The sequence below is a fragment of the Mustelus asterias genome, chromosome 14, assembly GCF_964213995.1.
Source record: "Mustelus asterias chromosome 14, sMusAst1.hap1.1, whole genome shotgun sequence".
Classification (NCBI taxonomy): Eukaryota; Metazoa; Chordata; class Chondrichthyes; order Carcharhiniformes; family Triakidae; genus Mustelus; species Mustelus asterias.
The window spans coordinates 83,014,819-83,035,520 of NC_135814.1; the positions used below are offsets into that span (position 1 = coordinate 83,014,819).

The 20,702-nt window shown below is 46.0% G+C and overlaps 1 protein-coding gene across 4 annotated transcripts in view; it reads right to left on the reverse strand.

The window, feature by feature from the left end:
- pikfyve (phosphoinositide kinase, FYVE finger containing) overlaps nucleotides 1–20,702 on the reverse strand; it is a 161,840-nt gene that overhangs the window by 119,548 nt on the left and 21,590 nt on the right. For 3 of the 4 annotated variants that reach the window (XM_078228705.1, XM_078228703.1, XM_078228706.1), the window contains exons 2-3: nucleotides 2,336–2,516; nucleotides 864–1,058 (exon numbers count right to left, since the gene is read on the reverse strand). In XM_078228705.1, coding sequence (XP_078084831.1) covers nucleotides 864–1,058; nucleotides 2,336–2,507 — 367 coding nt within the window. In that variant the 5' untranslated portion in view covers nucleotides 2,508–2,516. The remainder of the gene's footprint in view (nucleotides 1–863; nucleotides 1,059–2,335; nucleotides 2,517–20,702) is intronic. The other variant, XM_078228704.1, reaches the window with a different exon arrangement.

A 20,702-nucleotide genomic window follows, 5' to 3' on the forward strand; every position in this document is an offset into this window, starting at 1 on the left:
CTCTAAACACATTTATCTAGCACCATAAAACCCAGAATTCACATCTGAATTTCTAACTGAAATTGTAAATGACAACTTTCTATTCTATTATTTTGCTTAAGTGGTATGAATTGTTTAAGAATAGAATTATTGCAGCAACTGAATAATTACATTCTTTCAGGTATCTGATTCCATTGCAACTAACATTCAAAAGGTTATTTAAAAGCCAGCAGGAAGAAATTCACTTATTCCACTCATGTTGCTGGATTCATAATAGTTCAGTGAATATGACTTGCTATTTGCATTCCTATACACAGCAAAGAAAGGGACTTCATTGCAAGAACATAGTTGAAATTTTGAGCACATACAATCAGCAGTAATAAAGCACAGAACAGCAGGATGCATCACAGAGCTATTTTAATCATGCAACACAGTTACCAGCTATAGTTTATCTGGCAGTAGAAATTTGTGATAAGAAATATTTCTGGTCAACAAATCTGAAAGTTACAGGGCAAGCAAAGGTGCATCTCCTTAACCAATCAGATTAAAGAATTCTTGCTGCAGCAGATTATCTAAACCAGGAAGGTAAATTCAAATATTTAATTCAATTCAAAATCATGAACAGAAAGCAAAATAGCGGGAGAAAGAAAGACAAGATTGAGAGCGATAACTAAGACAGAACACAAAAGTAAACAATATTTCATTTTAATTTTTCAAAATCTTCAGTATTTAAAGTCTGAAAAAATGAGATTTGACGCTTGAAAATCTACTCATCAGTGCCAGAGACCATTTGGCAGTATTCAATACTTATCACATTGTTAGCTTGTATGCAATTTACAACATTTGCTGGAACAATTAAATTAGTTCATTAGACTTTTTGTTACCTGCACCTTGTGATTTGACTATTGACGCACTAGATGCTCTTCGTGGTTTCTCCCCTTTGCGTTGGTTTTTGTAGGTTGGTGATGATCTTAAATATGCTCGATCATCAACTTGATGGTTGGACCAATTTACTTCTGCACCATGTGGTTCGCTTTGGGGCGATTCTGTTCTGTACGAAGTATTTGGTCTCCCATCATCTAATGTTGGGTTGAGGAGAGATGTAAGGAAACAAAATAATTCTTTTTTACAGAATTTTCCAAAATACATCCAAAGCAACAATTCTGATTTCATAACAAATGTACAGCTTTATACAAAAACATTGCCAAAGTAATCATTGTGGTATCCATGTCCAATTGTTTTTTTCAATCACTTATTCTTGCCGCCCACACTCAGGACAGTATTCCCAAAAATCAGGATTGAACAGTTCAATTACTAAAAGATGCAGAGAATGACATGTGCCAATAATGCCACTCCTTACTCTTGGCACTTCACTTCAGTAAGTACTGCATAACCCTAACTTTCATTAAGGGACAGGGTGGAGACAGTATGGGAGAGACCGGAAGGGGAACAAAATATAGAAACTTTATTGAAAGACTATTCCACGTGTTGAATCTGTATTGATTATGTTTTGTTTGTACTAACTGAGACAATGCCAGAATGTGAGATAGTAAGCCTACAATCTGTTGACTTTAGCCTTGAAAGAAGCATGATGAAATAAGAAATAGTTTCTTCCCATTGTCATAGGCTGATGATTAGTCATCAAGATGCCTTACCCCAATGGTTGACCACTCACTCAATCACTCCTTGTCTACACCTGCTACTGCAAGGTGGAGATATGGGGTGGGCTGACTTGTCTTCCTTTGTTTTGAAGATGCTCAACACCTCATTGACCACCCCACCATTCAGAAAGTCCTGTCTCAATACCAAATCTTATATCAACCCTCAGTTCACTGCAGACATTGCAGACAGCAGTCGCATTATTAGGTTGTAAGCTACCAGAACCAGAGGAAGGGCAGACTCTAGAAGAGAACGAGGCAGCAGTGGCCACAGGAGAAATGGATCTGTGTCTGAACAGGGAAAACCCCAGGCCAGGTAGAGTCTAGGTCTGACAAACACGGGAAATGTTAGATAGGCTTGGGCCAAAGAACAAAGATATCTCATGTGGAGTGCAGGTTTCCTTCAAGGCTCCTATCAAGTGGAGTGGGAAGACACACTATCCAGGGTGAAATAATTCTTGTTCTGTATTGTAAATATACTAAAGCACATATAGGTGCTAACCCTTGTGCAAAATGTAGTAAAAGTCACTGTACCATACTGGAGTCACATCAATCATTTGAAAAGGAAGAAAAACATTTTTGTGATTATTGGCAGAAGCTTAGAATCAATCTCGTGACTTGGACACATTGTTTTCGATATATCTTCAAATCAGCAGACTTCTGCTTGCACTTGAGTCAGAAAAATGCATGCTTCTCACCTTTGTTAAAACGGAAAAGACTGACAAAGGAGCTATAGGCTGATCTGAAGGGAGGTTCATCTTGATCTGGAGTCAGTGGTTTAAAATGGGTGAGATGAGATGGGCTTGTAGGAGAGTGAGACTGTTCATTCCCAAAATCCAGAGCCGATGTGGCCTTTTCCTCTGCTGCCATCCCAAACACCTGGAATAAAAATATTAAACTCCATGAAAATTTAAAATTAGAAATGGAACAAATTTTCAACTTCAATGCCAATCATGGTAGGTTTGCAGTATTCTCACCTCTGACTCGGAAAGTCATGGATTCAAGTTTCACAGTAAGAAGTTTAACAACACCAGGTTAAAGTCCAACAGGTTTATTTGGTAGCAAAAGCCACACAAGCTTTTGGAGCTCCAAGCCCCTTCTTCAGGTGAGTGGGAATTCTGTTCACAAACAGAACAGAATTTGTGAACAGAATTCCCACTCACCTGAAGAAGGGGCATGTAGCTTCGAAAGCTTGTGTGGCTTTTGCTACCAAATAAACCTGTTAGACTTTAACCTGGTGTTGTTAAACTTCTTACTGTGTTTACCCCAGTCCAACGCCAGCATCTCCACTTCAAGTTTCATGCCAGAGACTTGAGCCCAAAATCTAGATTAATATTCCAGTGCAATGAGAGAGCATGACACGGTTAGAAGTTCCAGCTTTCAGATGAGATGCTAAATCAACACTCCATCTGTTATCTGAAGACCTTGAGAGAAATCTTTGTATCCTCACTGGCTACAGGGGAGGTCATGATGTGGAGATCATAGAAATCATAGAAATCATAGAAACCCTACAGTGCAGAAAGAGGCCATTCGGCCCATCGAGTCTGCACCGACCACGATCCCACCCAGGCCCTATCCCCATATCCCTACATATTTACCCGCTAATCCCTCTAACCTACGCATCCTGGGACATTAAGGGGCAATTTAGCATGGCCAATTAACCTAACCTGCACATCTTTGGACTGCCGGCGTTGGACTGGGGTAAACACAGTAAGAAGTCTCAGAACACCAGGTTAAAGTCCAACAGGCTACCAAATAAACCTGTTGGAATTTAACCTGGTGTTGTGAGACTTCTTACAGGGGAGGTCCCAGAGGATTGGAGAACAGCCAATGTTGTTCCTGTGTTTAAGAAGGGTAGCAAGAATAATCCAGGTAATTACAGGCCGGTGAGCTTACAACAGTGGTAGGGAAATTATTGGAGAGGATTCTTCGAGACAGGATTTATTCCCACTTGGAAATAAGTGGACGTATTAGTGAGAGGCAACATGGTTTTGTGAAGGGGAGGTTGCGTCTCATGAACATGATCGGGTTTTTCAAGGAAGTGACAGAAAGATGATTGATGAGGGTAGGGCAGTGGATGTTGTCTATATGGACTTCAGTAAGGCCTTTGACAACGTCCCTCACGGCAGACTGGTGCAGAAAGTGAAGTCGCATGGGATCAGAGGTGAGCTGGCAAGGTGGATACAAAACTGGCTCGGTCAAAGAAGACAGAGGGTAGCAGTGGAAAGGTGCATTTCTGAATGGAGGGCTGTAACAAGTGGTGTTCCTCAGGGATCAGTGCTGGGACCGTTGCTGTTTGTAATATATATATAAATGATTTGGAGGAAAATGTAACTGGATTGATTAATAAGTTTATGGACAACACAAAGGTTGGTGGATTTGCGGATAGCGATGACGACCATCAGAGGATACAGCAGGATGTAGGTCGGTTGGAGACTTGGGCGGAGAGATGGCAGATGGAATTTAATCTGGACAAATGTGAGGTAATGCATTTTGGAAGGTCTAATAGAGATAGGAAATATACAGTAAATGGCAGAACCCTTGAGAGTATTGATAGGCAAAGGGATCTGGGTGTACAGATACACAGGTCACTGAAAGTGGCAATGCAGGTGCAGAAGGTAGTCAAGAAGGCATACGGCATGCTTGCCTTCATTGGCTGGGGCATTGAGTTTAAAAATTGGCAAGTCATGTTGCAGCTTTATAGAACCTTAGTTAGGCCGTACTTGGAATATAGTGCTCAATTCTGGTCGCCACACTACCAGAAGGATGTGGAGGCTTTGGAGAGGGTACAGAAAAGATTTACCAGGATGTTGCCTGGTACGGAGGGCATTAGCTATGTGGAGAGGTTGGAGAAACTTGGTTTGTTCTCACTGGAACGACGGAGGTTGAGGGGAGACCTGACAGAAGTCTGCAAGATTATGAGAGGCAATTACAGAGTGGATAGTCAGAAGCTTTTTCCCAGGGTGGAAGAGTCAATTACGAGGGGGCATAGGTTTAAGGTGCGAGAGGCAAGGTTTAAAGGAGATGTACGAGGCAGATTTTTTACACAGAGAGTGGTGGGTGCCTGGAACTCAAATCAAATCGGCCTCTGATATTCGGGTAAGCGTTCTCCAAGGCGGCCTTCGCGACACACGACGGCGCAGAGTCGCTGAGCAGAAACTGATAGCTAAGTTCCGCACACACGAGGACGGCCTCAACCGGGATATTGGGTTCATGTCACACTATTTGTAACCGCCACAGAGTTTCACTGGCTGTCTTGTCTGGAGACAATACACATCTTTTTAGCCTGTCTTGATGCTCTCTCCACTCACATTGTTTCGTTTCTTAAAGACTTGATTAGTTGTAAGTATTCGCATTCCAACCATTATTCATGTAATTTGAGTCTGTGTCTTTATAAGCTCTGTTTGTGAACAGAATTCCCACTCACCTGAAGAAGGGGCTAAGAGCTCCGAAAGCTTGTGTGGCTTTTGCTACCAAATAAACCTGTTGGACTTTAACCTGGTGTTGTTAAACTTCTTACTGTGGAACTCATTGCCAGGGGAGGTAGTGGAAGCAATTATGGTAGTGACTTGTAAGGGGCATCTTGACAAATACATGAATAGGATGGGAATGGAGGGATATGGTCCCCGGAAGGTTAGGGGGTTTTAGTTAAATCGGGCAGCATGGTCGGTGCAGGCTTGGAGGGCCGAAGGGCCTGTTCCTGTGCTGTAATTTTCTTTGTTCTTTGACAGTTCTTTTGATAGTATTTTGAAAAAGAACAAGGGAGTTATCGCCAGTGTCATGGCATCAATAAACATCACAAAAACAGATAATCTTGGAATTAACAATTGCTGTTTGTGGGAGTATAATTTCATAGAATCCCTACAATACAGGAGGCCATTGGCCCATCAAATCTGTATCGACCACAATCCCACCCAGGCCCTATTCCCGTAACACATTTACCCTGCTGATCCCCCTGACACAAGGGTCAACTTAGCATGGCCAATCCACCTGATTCGTACATCTTTGGACTGTGGGAGGAAACTGGAGCACCCGAAGGAAACCCACGCAGACACAGGGAGAAAGTGCAAACTCCACATAGACAGTGACCCGAGGCCAGAATTGAATCTGGGACCCTGGCACTGTGAGGCAGTAGTGCCAACCATTAAGCACCGTGCTGCCCAAATATGCTTTATGCAAATTAGTTGCCTCATTACCTACATTATTACACATTGAAATGTTTCATTGAGAAAGTGCATTGGGATGTCCGCCAGACATGAAAGGCACTTGACGATTGCAAGACTTCCTTTCTTTCAGTACTCATCCAGTGACACCTGTGCAAATACAGTTCCTGGTATTGGGAGATGCAGTAAATGTACTCTGAGCCAGTCAGGTAATATGAAAGTATAGCATTGTTGCACTCATACATAATAAAACAAATTAAAAACAAAAAAAGGTTGGAGGTGGCTAAATAACACTGACAGCTTATTTAGTGATTAGTTAACCTATATAGATTGCAAAGATCTCTGGCCTGATGACCTGTGTTCAGTTAGCTAGTTTCAGTTTGAGCGGCGCAAGGGATGTTGCAAATTAAACTCTGTGCCCTTACTTAGGGGAAGAAAAAATTGGCTCAGATTCTGATTTGATTTATTATTGTCACATGTATTAGTATACAGTGAAAAGTATTGTTTCTTGCATGCTGTACAAAGTATACTGCTCATAGAGGAGGAAACGAGAGAGTGCAGAATGTAGTGTTACAGTCATAGCTAGGGTGTAGAGAAAGATCAACATAATGCAAGGTAAGTCCATTCAAAAGTCTGACGGCAGCAGGGAAGAAGCTGTTCTTGAGTCGGTTGGTACGTGATCTCAAATTTTTATATCTTTTTCCCAACGGAAGGAGGTAGAAGAGAGAATGGCCAGGGTGTGCGGGGCCCTTGATTATGCTGGCTGCTTTACCGAGGCAGCAGGAAGTGTAGAGTGTCAATGGATTGGAGGCTGGTTTGCGTGATGGATTGGGCTACATTCACGACCTTTTGTAGTTTCTTGCAGTCTTGGGCAGAGCAGGAGCCATACCAAGCTGTGATACAACCAAAAAGAATGCTTTCTATGGTGCATCTGTAAAGGTTGATGAGAGTCGTAGCTGACATGCCAAATTTCTTTAGTCTTCTGAGAAAGTAGAGGCATTGGTGGGGCTTTCTTAACTATAGTGTCAGCATGGGGGGGGGGGGGGGGGGGGGGGGGGAGAGAGAGAGAGAGAGAGAGAGAGAGAGGAACCAGGACAGGTTGTTGGTGATCAGGGCACAACATAACAGGCTACAAGAAGGAGGCATGTAAAATTGCCGGCTCCTACAACCCCTCCCTGATGAACTCAATGCATTCTATGCCCAGTTTGAGCAAGAGGTCAGCAAGAGCACGCCCTCCACCCTGGAAGCCTTGGATGAACCTGTATCTGAGGTCAACACTGCAGATGTCAGAGCAGCTTTCTCAAAGGTCAATCCGCGGAAAGCAACTGGCCCGATGGGGTACCCGGAAGAGCACTCAGATCTTGCGCCGATCAGCTAGCGGGGGATTCGCAGACATCTTCAACCTCTCTTTACAACAATCTGAGGTCCCTATCTGCTTCAAGAAGATGACCATCATCCAGTACCGAAGAAAAGCCAAGCAGCGTGCCTTAATCTTCCGGTGGCTCTGACATCCATCATTATGAAGTGCTTCAAAAGGCTAGTCATGGCACAAATCAATTCCAGCCTCCTGGACTGTCTGGATCCACAACAGTTCGCCTACTGCCGCAACAAGTCCACATCAGACGCCATCTCCCTGGCCCTGCACTCAAGTCTGGAACACATAGATAAAAAAGACACCTACGTCAGACTCCTATTTATTGACTACAGCTCAGCCTTCAACTCCACTATTCCTACAAAACATGGCCTGGGCCTCGGCTTTTCCCTCTACAACAGGATCTTGAACTTCCTAACCCACAGATCACAATCACTAAGGATAGGCAACAACACCTCCTCCATGATCATCCTCAACACTGGTGCCCCACAAGGCTGTGTTCTCAGCCCACTAGCATACTCCTTATACACCTATGACTGTGGTCAAATTCCCCTCCAACTCGATTTTCAAGTTTGCTGACCACCATAGTAGGTCGGATCTCAAATAATGATGAGACAGAGTACAGGAATGAGATAAGAGAATCTGGTGAATGGGTGTGGCAACAATAATCTTTTCCTCAATGTCAACAAAACAAAGGAGATTGTCATTGACTTCAGGAAGCGTAGTGGAGAACATGCCCCTGTCTACATCAATGGGGGACGGAGTAGAAATGTTTGAGCGCTTCAAGTTTTTAGGTATCCAGATCACCAACAACCGGTCCTGGTCCCCCCATGCCAACACTATTGTTAAGAAGACTAATGAAATTCTCAAACTCAATTGAGTATGCTGAATTATCTGCCACAAACCACTGGTAAAGCAGAGATAATATATTCAACCACACATTTCTATCTTCAGCCTTCAGTTGTCTAGATCCCCTTTATATAGAATTTCCTCCCCACCTTTCCTATCCCATCTTCCAATCTGTTTTTCTGCCCAAGCTTTTGGCCCTATCATCATTCTGGGAACGCCTTCCATCATGCCATGTGGCACTACCACTATGCTAAATGGGAAAGTCACAGAACAGAGCTGAGCTCCAATGAGGCGCTGTGGGAAATACGCAGCAGTGGAATTGTACATAGTCACAATCTGTAACAAGGCCGCTTCTCGGCCTTTTGGCTAAGATCAAGTGTAGTATGAAGAGGATGCTGCGCTTGGTTGAGGTCATTGGGTTGCATTCAAGCTTCATTTTCATATGAAGCAATTTTTTAAAGCGACATCTCGGCCTTTTGGCTAAGATGCAAATGAGATCAAGCCTTGGAGGAGGAAATCTCCCCCGCCTCCAATCAGCTTGGCTCATGTAGATCAGGCCCAAGACAGGTGTGAAGGCCCTGTCTTGTCAGCCTGGATCGGAAATGTCTCAACTTGTTGAGACTCTGAATTGGACTTGATTTGATTGAATTGGAAAAGTATTTTTTTTTAAATCTGTAACATCAAGGTTTAATATACCCGCCACTCTACCATTGCCATCAAGCCAGGGGATCGACCTAGGTTCAATGAGCAAAGTATGAGGCATATACCAACCTGGTAAAACTACAAACAGGACTAAAGGCATGCTGAATGCCAGAAGCAGCATGTTAAAGACAAAGTTCAGCGATCCCAAAAGCACTTGATCACCAAAACTGCTACAATCAGTCACAAAAGAGGAGACTCCAAAAATATTCTCAGCCTCAATGATGGAGCAACCCAGCACATCTGTGCAAAAGACGAGGCTGAAGAATTTGCAACCAACTTAAGTCAGAAATACTGAGTGGATAATTCACCTTGGCCTCCTTCTGAGGTTAGTACCATCATAGATGCAAATGGTCAGATAATTCAATTCACTCCACATGACATCAAGAAACAACAAAACATATTAAATAGCAAAGGCTCTGGGCCCTGAAAACATCCTGACAATAATTTTGAAGACGTGCTCCAGAACTAATCACACCCATAGCCACCTTTCTCCAATACAGTTGTAACACTGACATCTACCCTAAAATGCACAATATTGTCCAGATGTGTCCTGTCCAGAAAAACCATGACAAATACAAGCCAGATTTTAACTTTCATTTTATTGATTAGTGTCACAAGTAGACTTATATTAACTGTGAAAATCCCCCAGTCGCTACATTCCGGCGCCTGTTCAGGTACACTGAGGGAGAATTTAGCATGGCCAAGCTTGGTCTTGGTGGAATCCACATTGACCATTGGTGAGCAGGTTGTCGCTGAGTAAGTGCTGCTTGATAAAACTGCTGATGACACCTTCATCACTTAAACTAATCCCAATTGCCCACATCCCTCTATACCCAGCGTACCCATGTAACTATCTAAATGCTTTTTAAGAGACAAAATTGTACCCGCTTCTACGACTACCTCTGGCAGCTTGTTCCAGTCACTCACCACCCTGTGTGTGAAAAAATTGCCCCTCTGGACACTTTTGTATCTCTCCCCTCTCACCTTAAACCTATGCCTTCTAATTTTAGACTCCCCTACCTAACCAGCATGTCTTTCGGACTGTGGAAGGAAACCAGAGCACCCAAAGGAAACTCACACAGACACGGGGAGAATGTACAGACTGCTTACAGGCAGTGACCCAAACCGGGAATCGAACTCAGATCCCTGGCACTGTAATGCAGCAGTGCTAATCACTGTGCTACCGTGCTGCCCATAGATAAGTACTGCCCCATCAGTTTATGCTCCATCATTTAAGTGATGAAGGTGTCATCAGCAGTTTTATCAAGCAGCACTTACTCAGCGACAACCTGCTCACCAATGGTCAATGTGGATTCCACCAAGACCACTGTGCTCCAGACCTCAATACAGCCTTGGTCCAAACACAGACAAAAGAATTGAATTCCACAAGCAAGGAGAGAGCAACTGCCCTTGACCTGAGCAAAACTAAAGCCAATAGGAATCAGGAGGAAAATTCTCCACTGATTGGAGTTATATCTAGCACAAAGGAAGATGGCCTTGGTTTTTGGAGGCCAATGTGGGGCGGCACGGTGGCATAGAGTCATAGAGGGTTTACAGCATGGAAACAGGCCCTTCGGCCCATCTTGTCCACGCCGCCCTTTTTTTTTAAAACCCCTAAACTAATCCCAATTGCCCACATCCCTCTATACCCAGCGTACCCATGTAACTATCTAAATGCTTTTTAAGAGACAAAATTGTACCCGCTTCTACGACTACCTCTGGCAGCTTGTTCCAGTCACTCACCACCCTGTGTGTGAAAAAATTGCCCCTCTGGACACTTTTGTATCTCTCCCCTCTCACCTTAAACCTATGCCTTCTAATTTTAGACTCCCCTACCTTTGGGAAAAGATAATGACTATCTATCTAATCTATGCCCCTCATTATTTTATAGACCTCTATAAGATCACCTCTCAGCCTCCTAAGTTCCAGAGAAAAAAGTCCCAGTCTACCCAACCTCTCTTTATAACTCAATCCATCAAGTCCCGGTAGCATCCTAGTAAATCTTTTCTGCACTCTTTCTAGTTTAATAATATCCTTTCTATAATAGGGTGACTAGAATTTCACACAGTATTCCAAGTGTGGCCTTACCAATGTCTTGTACAACTTCAACAAGACATTCCAACTCCTGTACTCAATGTTCTGACCGATGAAACCAAGCATGCCGAATGCCTTCTTCACCACTCTGCTCCTTGAAAGTGGAGTCACAGGTGGACAATGAGCATGTACCCCTAGATCTCTTTGTTCCGTAACTCTCCCCAATGCCCTACCATTAACTGAGTAAGTCATGCCCTGGTTCAATCTACCAAAATGCATCACCTCGCATTTGTCAAAATTAAACTCCATCTGCCATTCATCAGCCCACTGGCCCAATTGATCAAGATCCCGTTGCATTTAGCATTGGTGCTTCACAGCGCCAGGGACTCAGGTTCAAATCCAGCTTCAGGTCACTGTCTGTGTGCAGTTTGCACATTCTCCCCGTGTCTGTGTGGGTTTCCTCCGGATGCTCCAAAGATGTGCAGGTTAGGTTGATTGGCCATGCTCAATTGACACTAGTGTCAGGGGGACTAGCAAGGTAAATATGTGGGTTTGCAGGAATATGGCCTGGGTGGGATTGTGGTCGGTGCAGTCCCGATGGGCCGAATGGCCTCCTTCTGCACTGTAGGGATTCTGCAGGCTTTGGCTAATAAGTAGCAAGTAACATTCGCACCACACAAGGGCCAGGCAATGACCGTGTGTGTGTGTGTGTGTGTGTGTGTGTGTGTGTGTGTGTGGGGGGGGGGGGGGGCGCAAGCCTTTCCACTATCTACAAGGTACAAGACATGAGCCGAATATTTTCCACTTTTCTTGGTGTGTGGCTCCAAAAACACTCAAGAAGCTCAACACAATCAAGTACAAAACAAACTGCTTGATCTGCATCCCATCCACCACCTGAAATATTAATTCTTTCCGCCAATGACACAAAGTGGTAACAGTGCATACCAAACACAGGATGCAGCAACTCGCCAAGGCTTCTTCAACAACCGCTTCCAAACTCATGACCTCAAACACCTAGAGGGACCAAAAACAGCAGGGGCAAACCATCACCTGCAATTCACCCTCCAAGTCACACACCATCCTTAGAACTATATCATTTCTCCTTCACTGGCGCTGGGTCAAAATCCTGGAGCTCCCTAACAGTACTGCGGGCACATCTTTAGCACAAGACTGCAGCTCACCAGCACCATCACCTTTTAGTTAGTTAGGAGTTAACAATAATGCTGGCCTTGCTACCAATTTGGACTTCTAATATACTTGTTTTATGTCATATGACACATTATTGGAGGAAACCTTTTAATCCCAAAATTAATATAAAAAATGAAACAGAAGTGAAAGACACAAGGGGTGTGGTAAGTTAAGATATGTGTAAAACATCACAGCACTAGGGCAGGTTAGGGGCCTACTGCCCAATTAAAAGGTTCCATCCATAGAACCATAGAACCATAGAAAATTACAGCTCAGAAACAGGCCTTTGGCCCTTCTTGTCTGTGCCGAACCATTTTATGCCTAGTCCCACTGACCTGCACTTGGACCATATCCCTCCACACCCCTCTCATCCATGAACCCGTCCAAGTTTTTCTTAAATGTTAAATGCATTTACCACTTTATCCGGCAGCGCATTCCACACTCCCACCACTCTCTGCGTGAAGAAGCCCCCCCTAATATTCCCTTTAAACTTTTCTCCTTTCACCCTTAACCCATGCCCTCTGGTTTTTTTCTCCCCTAGCCTCAGCGGAAAAAGCCTGCTTGCATTCACTCTATCTATACCCATCAAAATCTTATACACCTCTATCAAATCTCCCCTCAATCTTCTACGCTCCAGGGAATAAAGTCCCAACCTATTCAATCTCTCTCTGTGACTCAGCTTCTCAAGTCCCGGCAACATCCTTGTGAACCTTCTCTGCACTCTTTCAACCTTATTTACATCCTTCCTGTAAATAGGTGACCAAAACTGTACACAATACTCTAAATTCGGCTTCACCAATGCCTTATATAACCTTACCATAACACTCCAACTTTTATACTCGATACTCCGATTTATAAAGGCCAATGTACCAAAGGCACTCTTTACGACCCTATCCACCTGTGACGTCACTTTTAGGGAATTCTGTACCTGTATTCCCAGATCCCTCTGTTCAACTGCACTCTTCAGAGTCCTACCATTTACCCTGTACGTTCTACTTTGGTTTGTCCTTCCAATGTGCAATATCTCACACTTGTCTGCGTTAAATTCCATTTGCCATCCAATAATGTAAATATCATATGACATAGAACAAGTACATTAGAAGTCCCAATTCAGTACAGTGAGTATAACATCATTGAGACCTGTCTACAAGATGGAAAAACAACTGGGAGAGAAGTATTTCATGCAATGTCTTTAGAAAAGGAAGGAAAATTAGATTAAAGAGAACCATATTGGCAAGGGACACTTTTACAGCACTAGGCATTTAAAGATTTACGGGTAAAATTGAAGAATAGAGAGAGATACAAGATTTTGGTTTTATTGACCGCTAGATACCAGGCTAGATAAATGCAGAGATCAGAGAAGTTTTATAAACATAGAGTAATTATAATGGGAGACTTCCATTCTCCTATAGACAGTGGGAAGCAGAACAACAAGAACCAAAGGCAGTGATTTTTTTTTTCCCACAGCATTTGGGACAGTATTCTAGTTCTTAAAGTTAAAGTTTATTTATTAGTCACAAGTAAGGCTTACATTAACACTGCAATGAAGTTACTGTGAAGTTCCCCTAGTCACCATAGTCTGGCGCCCGTTCGAGTCAATACACCTAACCAGCACATCTTTCAGAATGTGGGAGGAAACCAGAGCACCCGGAGGAAACCCACGCAGACATGGGGAGAACGTGCAAACTCCACACAGACAGTGAACCAAGCCGGGAATCGAACCTGGGTCCCTGGCACTGTGAAGCAGCAGTGCTAACCACTGTGCTACCAATTCTTGAATTAACAAGAAAGCAGGCCACCTTAGATTTAGTGATGAATAAGGAGCCTTTATTAGTAAATAATCTAACAATAAGCGAACATTCAGCTGTCAGTGACCATAACATAATAGAATTCAACATTAGGGTCGAGAAAGAGGAAGTAGAATCACAAGCTAAAGTTTTAAATTTAGGTAAGGTCGACTTTGGAAGGATGAAGCACAAATTTACCACAAAGGTTGGGCAGACTATCAACAGGTAAAACTACTGATGAACAGTAGGAGGTGTTAAAAAAACTTGGTAGAATACAAGACCTGTACCTCTGAAGGGCAAGACGTATGTCTGTAATTAAACAACCCAACAACCTTGATCAACATGGAATATGAGAGATAGCAAATAACAGAAATGATTGATATGAAGGCATTAAAACAGTGAAGATCCCACAGGCTTGGGTAGCTACAAAAAGAACAGAAGAGTGCAAATAAAGTGTAAAAGCTTCATGTTTTTACAAATATGTCAAGAGAAACATGGACCCCTTAAAGACAGTTTCAGGGAGGAGGCGGGGGGGGGGGGGGGGGGGGGGGGGGGGCTGTGGACACACACACACACACACACGATGAAGTACCGGGAATACAAGGAAACTAAAAACATTCAAAGAAAGGAACTACAATTAAAGTCAAATGGTGACCAAGAAAGTGATGAGATTGAAGATTAAAAACTTCCAGGATCCAATGGTTTCCAGCCCAGGGTAATAAAAGCAGTAGGTGAGGAAATTGTTGGTGCATTATGTCAGTCTTCCAAAACACACTAATCAGGAATTGTCTCCTTGGTTTGGAAAACTGCTTACATCACCCCATAACTTAAAGAAGGATAGAAGAGATAACTAAGAAATTACAGGCCTTTCAACCCAATACCAGTTCTGAGGAAGTTACTACAACCTGTTATTTGAAACAAAGTAAGTGGGCATTTGGACAAATAAGAGCTGACCAGAGCAAGACAGCAAGGATTTGTGATCCCAAGCCACGTCCAATGAAGCCAGTTGAAAATTTTGAGTGAATAATCAACATGGCAGGTAAGGTGTCTGCAGATGTCATTTTTACAGATTTCCAGAAGGCAGTCAATCAGAATTAAAAATGAGAGCGGGGAATTGGAGCCATCTATTTGGTAGGAGCAAAGATTATATTACTAAATAAAACAATGGAATACTTCACAGCTTTGTGACAGTCCCTTGTCACCTTGATTCATAATCTTAGCTAAAATAACATGTGAATGCAATGAAAACACATTTCTGTCTGGCATTGTAATGCAACAAAATCACATACTTAAAAGCCCCAATTAGGAATTAAATAGCTGGGACCAATTAACAGATTAAGTCTTGCAAAAGACTTTCAAAACAGGACTAAACATTTATACTTAGTACATTAGTTGCATGAATAAAGCTAATTTCTCCATGAACAAAGACCGGTAAACTCCTTTGAAATCAAGAAAGTCATCAGTTTTTAACATGCATTTGAAAGAATACTTCTGTTATTTCTTTAAATACATTAAAAATGAAATCCCAATTTGATGTGACAAAATATTTAATCAAACTCAATTAGTAAAAACAAAATGTGTGTGCGCGCGCGTGTGCGTGGAGATCAAAGACACATGGACTTTTCTTTCAAATCCAAAAAATATTGACTGCATATTACTAAAGCATAATTGAAATGCCTTGCTAGTTCCGCATTCACCAAGCTCCCATTCTTAGAAAAAACTACCACATCTTAGGAGGCAAGTACAGAATTTCTGCTGGACAGGGGATGGGGATTTGGCGGGGAGGGGGGGTTGGGGGTGCAGAGCGGGAGAGAAAAGTGCACAGTTAAAGAAGTTTGGGAACCTTTGGTCTAATATCTAACCCAACTTTAAGAGGTGCATCAAAAAGTTTATAACCATGTTGGAACACTTTTGAATTTGTAAGCAGTACTTATAGTCCATGTTCCAAATTTGCTATTCTCAAATTCACCAGCAGTTTCAGTGATTAATTGGTATAATCAGATTACAGATTTCTCTGCAGCCAACATCAATAATATTCTGCAACTACACAGGAGAGATGACACAGTCCTGTAGGTCAGTGTCTGTTGGGTTCTCCACCCTTGCACCTCCCCATGTTGCACCACCTGATGGTTTACTCAAGTTAACACAGTTAGAAAGCTAGCTAGAGTAACAAATTACAGCATCAAAAGTCAAAGGACAAATTGACACAACAATTTTAATTTAACCAAACAGCACAGCAGCTGCTACCATAACCACTGTACATCAGCTGTGATCAATTAACTGTTGCGATACAATAACATATGTGAATATCACTGTTGGACAGCCAAACAAACATAAAACTCCACAACACTAAAATTACTAAGGAATCAGTACTCAGAATGAAACCATAAGACTTGTTCTACAATAAACCAATGAATTAAAAAATGAATGACAGAATAATAAACAACTCAATCTAACCTGTATACTAGTAAAATGAGTGCACTGAGGTTAACTAGTTTAACATCTGTGCCACTGAACTTAATGGTCAGAATTTCTTATTGATCTTACTGTCATTTTGACAATGTTGTCCAATATTTTTGTCAGGTAAGACAGATACATGATCAAGTGTGAAAATCCAGAAGTTGCTGTACAAGATATGCCATTCGCACGCGAGCTTCCCAAACATCATCTCACTTTCTGGTTCACCAATCAAATGTATTGAATGTTGTGATATTCCCGTATGGATGATAGATACAAACTAACCGCACCATAGAAGTTAAGGCTTGCCCATTTCAGTCTAATTCCCCTTTTTAACCTATGACAAGCTTTAATTACTACTAAACATATTTGGCGCTCAAAGTTACAAATAGAGTGCCATTTTAATAACAGTTGGAATCTTTTTTTTAGAAACCCTACAGTGCAGAAGGAGGCCATTCGGCCCATCGAGTCTGCACCGACCACAATCGCACCCAGCCCCCATTCCCATAACCCCACATATTTACCCTATTAATCCCGTACCATTAGAACATCGAACATTACAGCGCAGTACAGGCCCTTCAGCCCTCGATATTGCGCCGACCAGTGAAACCAATTTAAAGCCCATCTAACCTACACTATTTCAATATCATCCATATGTTTATCCAATGACCATTTAAATGCCCTTAATGTTGGCGAGTCCACTACTGCTGCAGGCAGGGCATTCCACGCCCTTACTACTCTCTGAGAAAAGAACCTACCTCTGACATCTGTCCTATATCTATCAATCCTCAATTTAAAGCTATGTCCCCTAGTGTTAGCCATCACCATCCGAGGAAAAAGACTCTCACTGTCCACCCTATCTAATCCTCTGGTCATCTTATATGCCTCTATTAAGTCACCTCTTAACCTTCTTCTCTCTAACGAAAACAGCCTCAAGTCCCTCAGCCTTTCCTCATAAGACCTTCCCACCATGCCAGGCAACATCCTGGTAAATCTCCTCTGCACCCTTTCCAATGCTTCCACATCCTTCCTATAATGCGGCGACTAGAACTGTACGCAATACTCCAAGTGCGGCCGCACCAGAGTTTTGTACAGCTGCAACATGACCTCATGGCTCCGGAACTCAATCCCTCTACCAATAAAAGCTAACACACCGTACGCCTTCTTAACAACCCTATCAACCCGGGTGCCAACTTTCAGGGATCTATGTACATGGACACCGAGATCTCTCTGCTCATCCACACTACCAAGTATCTTACCATTAGCCCAGTACTCTGTATTCCTGTTACTCCTTCCAAAGTGAATCACCTCACACTTTTCTGCATTAAACTCCATTTGCCACCTCTCAGCCCAGCTCTGCGGCTTATCTATGTCCCTCTGTAACCTGCAACATCCTTCCGCACTGTCCACAACTCCACCGACTTTAGTGTCATCTGCAAATTTACTAACCCATCCTTCTACGCCCTCATCCAGGTCATTTATAAAAATGACAAACAGCAGTGGCCCCAAAACAGTTCCTTGTGGTACACCACTAGTAACTGAACTCCAGGCTGAACATTTCCCATCAACCACCACCCTCTGTCTTCTTACAGCTAGCCAATTCCTGATCCAAACCGCTAAATCACCCTCAATCCCATGCCTCCGTATCTTCTGCAATAGCTTACCGTGGAGAACCTTGTCAAACGCTTTACTGAAATCCATATACATCACATCAACTGCTTTACCCTCATCCACCTCTTTGGTCACCTTCTCAAAGAACTCAATAAGGTTTGTGAGGCACGACCTACCCTTCACAAAACCGTGTTCACTGTCCCTAATCAAATTATTCCTTTCTAGATGCTTATGAATCCTATCTCTTATAATCCTTTCCAAAACTTTGCCCACAACAGAAGTAAGGTTCACTGGTCTATAATTACCAGGGTTGTCTCTACTCCCCTTCTTGAACAAGGGGACAACATTTGCTATCCTCCAGTCTTCTGGCACTGTTCCTGTAGACAATGACGACATAAAGATCAAAGCCAAAGGCTCTCCAATCTCCTCCCTAGCCTCCCAGAGAATCCTAGAATAAATCCCATCCGACCCAGGGGACTTATCTATTTTCACACTTTCCAGAATTGCTAACACCTCCTCCTTATGAACCTCAATCCTGTCTAGTCTAATAGCCTGTATCTCAGTATTCTCCTCGACAACAATGTCTTTTTCCTGTGTGAATACTGACGAAAAATACTCATTTAGCGCCTCTCCTATCTCTTCGGACTCCACGCACAACTTCCCACTCCTGTCCTTGACTGGCCCTAATCTTACCCCAGTCATTCTTTTATTCCTGACATACCGATAGAAAGCTTTAGGGTTTTCCTTGATCCTACCTGCCAAAGGCTTCTCATGTCCCCTCCTGGCTCTTCTTAGCTCTCTCTTTAGGTCCTTCCTGGCTAACTTGTAACTCTCAAGCGCCCTAACTGAGCCTTCACGTCTCATCTTTACATAAGTCTCCTTCTTCCTCTTCACAAGAGATTCAACTTCTTTAGTAAACCACGGTTCCCTCGCTCGACCACTTCCTCCCTGCCTGACAGGTACATACTTATCAAGGACACGCAGTAGCTGTTCCTTGAACAAGCTCAACATTTCAATTGAGCCCATTCCCTGCAGTTTCCTTCCACGTCCTAAACCTCGCCTAATCGCATCATAATCTCCTTTCCCCCAGCTATAATTCTTGGCCTGTGGTATATACCTATCTCTTTCCATCGCTGAAGTACACATCATCAAAGTATTCACCTACCTCCAAATCTAACACCTGGCCTGGTTCATTACCCAGTACCAAATCCAATGTGGCCTCGCCTCTTGTTGGCCCATCTACATACTGTGTCAGGAAACCCTCCTGCACACATTCAACAAAAACTGACCCATCTAAAGTACTTGAACTACAGCTTTTCCAGTCAATATTTGTAAAGTTAAAGTCCCCCAGAACAACTACCCTGTTACTTCCGCACCTATCCAGAATCATCTTTGCAATCGGAGGGCGGAGGGGGGACGGTGGGGGGGGGGAAAGAGAGCGGGGGGAGAAGAGAGCGGGGGGGGGAGAGAGCGGGGGAAGGAGGGCGGGGGGGCGGGCGGGGGGAGGGGGCGGGGGGAGGGGGCGGGGGGAGGGGGCGGGGGGAGGGGGCGGGGGGAGGGGGCGGGGGGAGGGGGCGGGGGGAGGGGGCGGGGGGAGGGGGCGGGGGGAGGGGGCGGGGGGAGGGGGCGGGGGGAGGGGGCGGGGGGAGGGGGCGGGGGGAGGGGGCGGGGGGAGGGGGCGGGGGGAGGGGGCGGGGGGAGGGGGCGGGGGGAGGGGGCGGGGGGAGGGGGCGGGGGGAGGGGGCTGCAGGGGGGGGTGGGGACCGCGGGGGGGGGGGGGGGGGGGGGGGCTGCGGGGGGGGGGGCGCGGGGGAGGGCGGGGGGACCGCGGGGTGGGAAGGGGGGACCGCGGGGGGGGGGGGAGGGGAGAGACCGCGGGGGGGGATGGGGGGACCGTGGGGGGAACGGGGGGACCGCGGGGGGGGGGACGGCGGGGGGGAAGGGGGGAACGGCGGGGGGGGGAAGGGGGGAACGGCGGGGGGGGAAGGGGGGAACGGCGGGGGGGAAGGGGGGAACGGCGGGGGGGAAGGGGGGACGGCGGCGGGAAGGGGGCGGGAAGGGGGGAGGGCGGCGGGAAGGGGGGAGGGCGGCGGGAAGGGGGGAGGGCGGCGGGAAGGGGGGAGGGCGGCGGGAAGGGGGGAGGGCGGCGGGAAGGGGGGAGGGCGGCGGGAAGGGGGGAGGGCGGCGGGAAGGGGGGAGGGCGGCGGGAAGGGGGGAGGGCGGCGGGAAGGGGGGAGGGCGGCGGGAAGGGGGGAGGGCGGCGGGAAGGGGGGAGGGCGGCGGGAAGGGGGGAGGGCGGCGGGAAGGGGGGAGGGCGGCGGGAAGGGGGGAGGGCGGCGGGAAGGGGGGAGGGCGGCGGGAAGGGGGGAGGGCGGCGGGAAGGGGGGAGGGCGGCGGGAAGGGGGGAGGGCGGCGGGAAGGGGGGAGGGCGGCGGGAAGGGGGGAGGGCGGCGGGAAGGGGGGAGGGCGGCGGGAAGGGGGGAGGGCGGCGGGAAGGGGGGAGGGCGGCGGGAAGGGGGGAGGGCGGCGGGAAGGGGGGAGGGCGGCGGGAAGGGGGGAGGGCGGCGGGAAGGGGGGAGGGCGGCGGGAAGGGGGGAGGGCGGCGGGAAGGGGGGAGGGCGGCGGGAAGGGGGGAGGGCGGCGGGAAGGGGGGAGGGCGGCGGGAAGGGGGGAGGGCGGCGGGAAGGGGGGAGGGCGGCGGGAAGGGGGGAGGGCGGCGGGAAGGGGGGAGGGCGGCGGGAAGGGGGGAGGGCGGCGGGAAGGGGGGAGGGCGGCGGGAAGGGGGGAGGGCGGCGGGAAGGGGGGAGGGCGGCGGGAAGGGGGGAGGGCGGCGGGAAGGGGGGAGGGCGGCGGGAAGGGGGGAGGGCGGCGGGAAGGGGGGAGGGCGGCGGGAAGGGGGGAG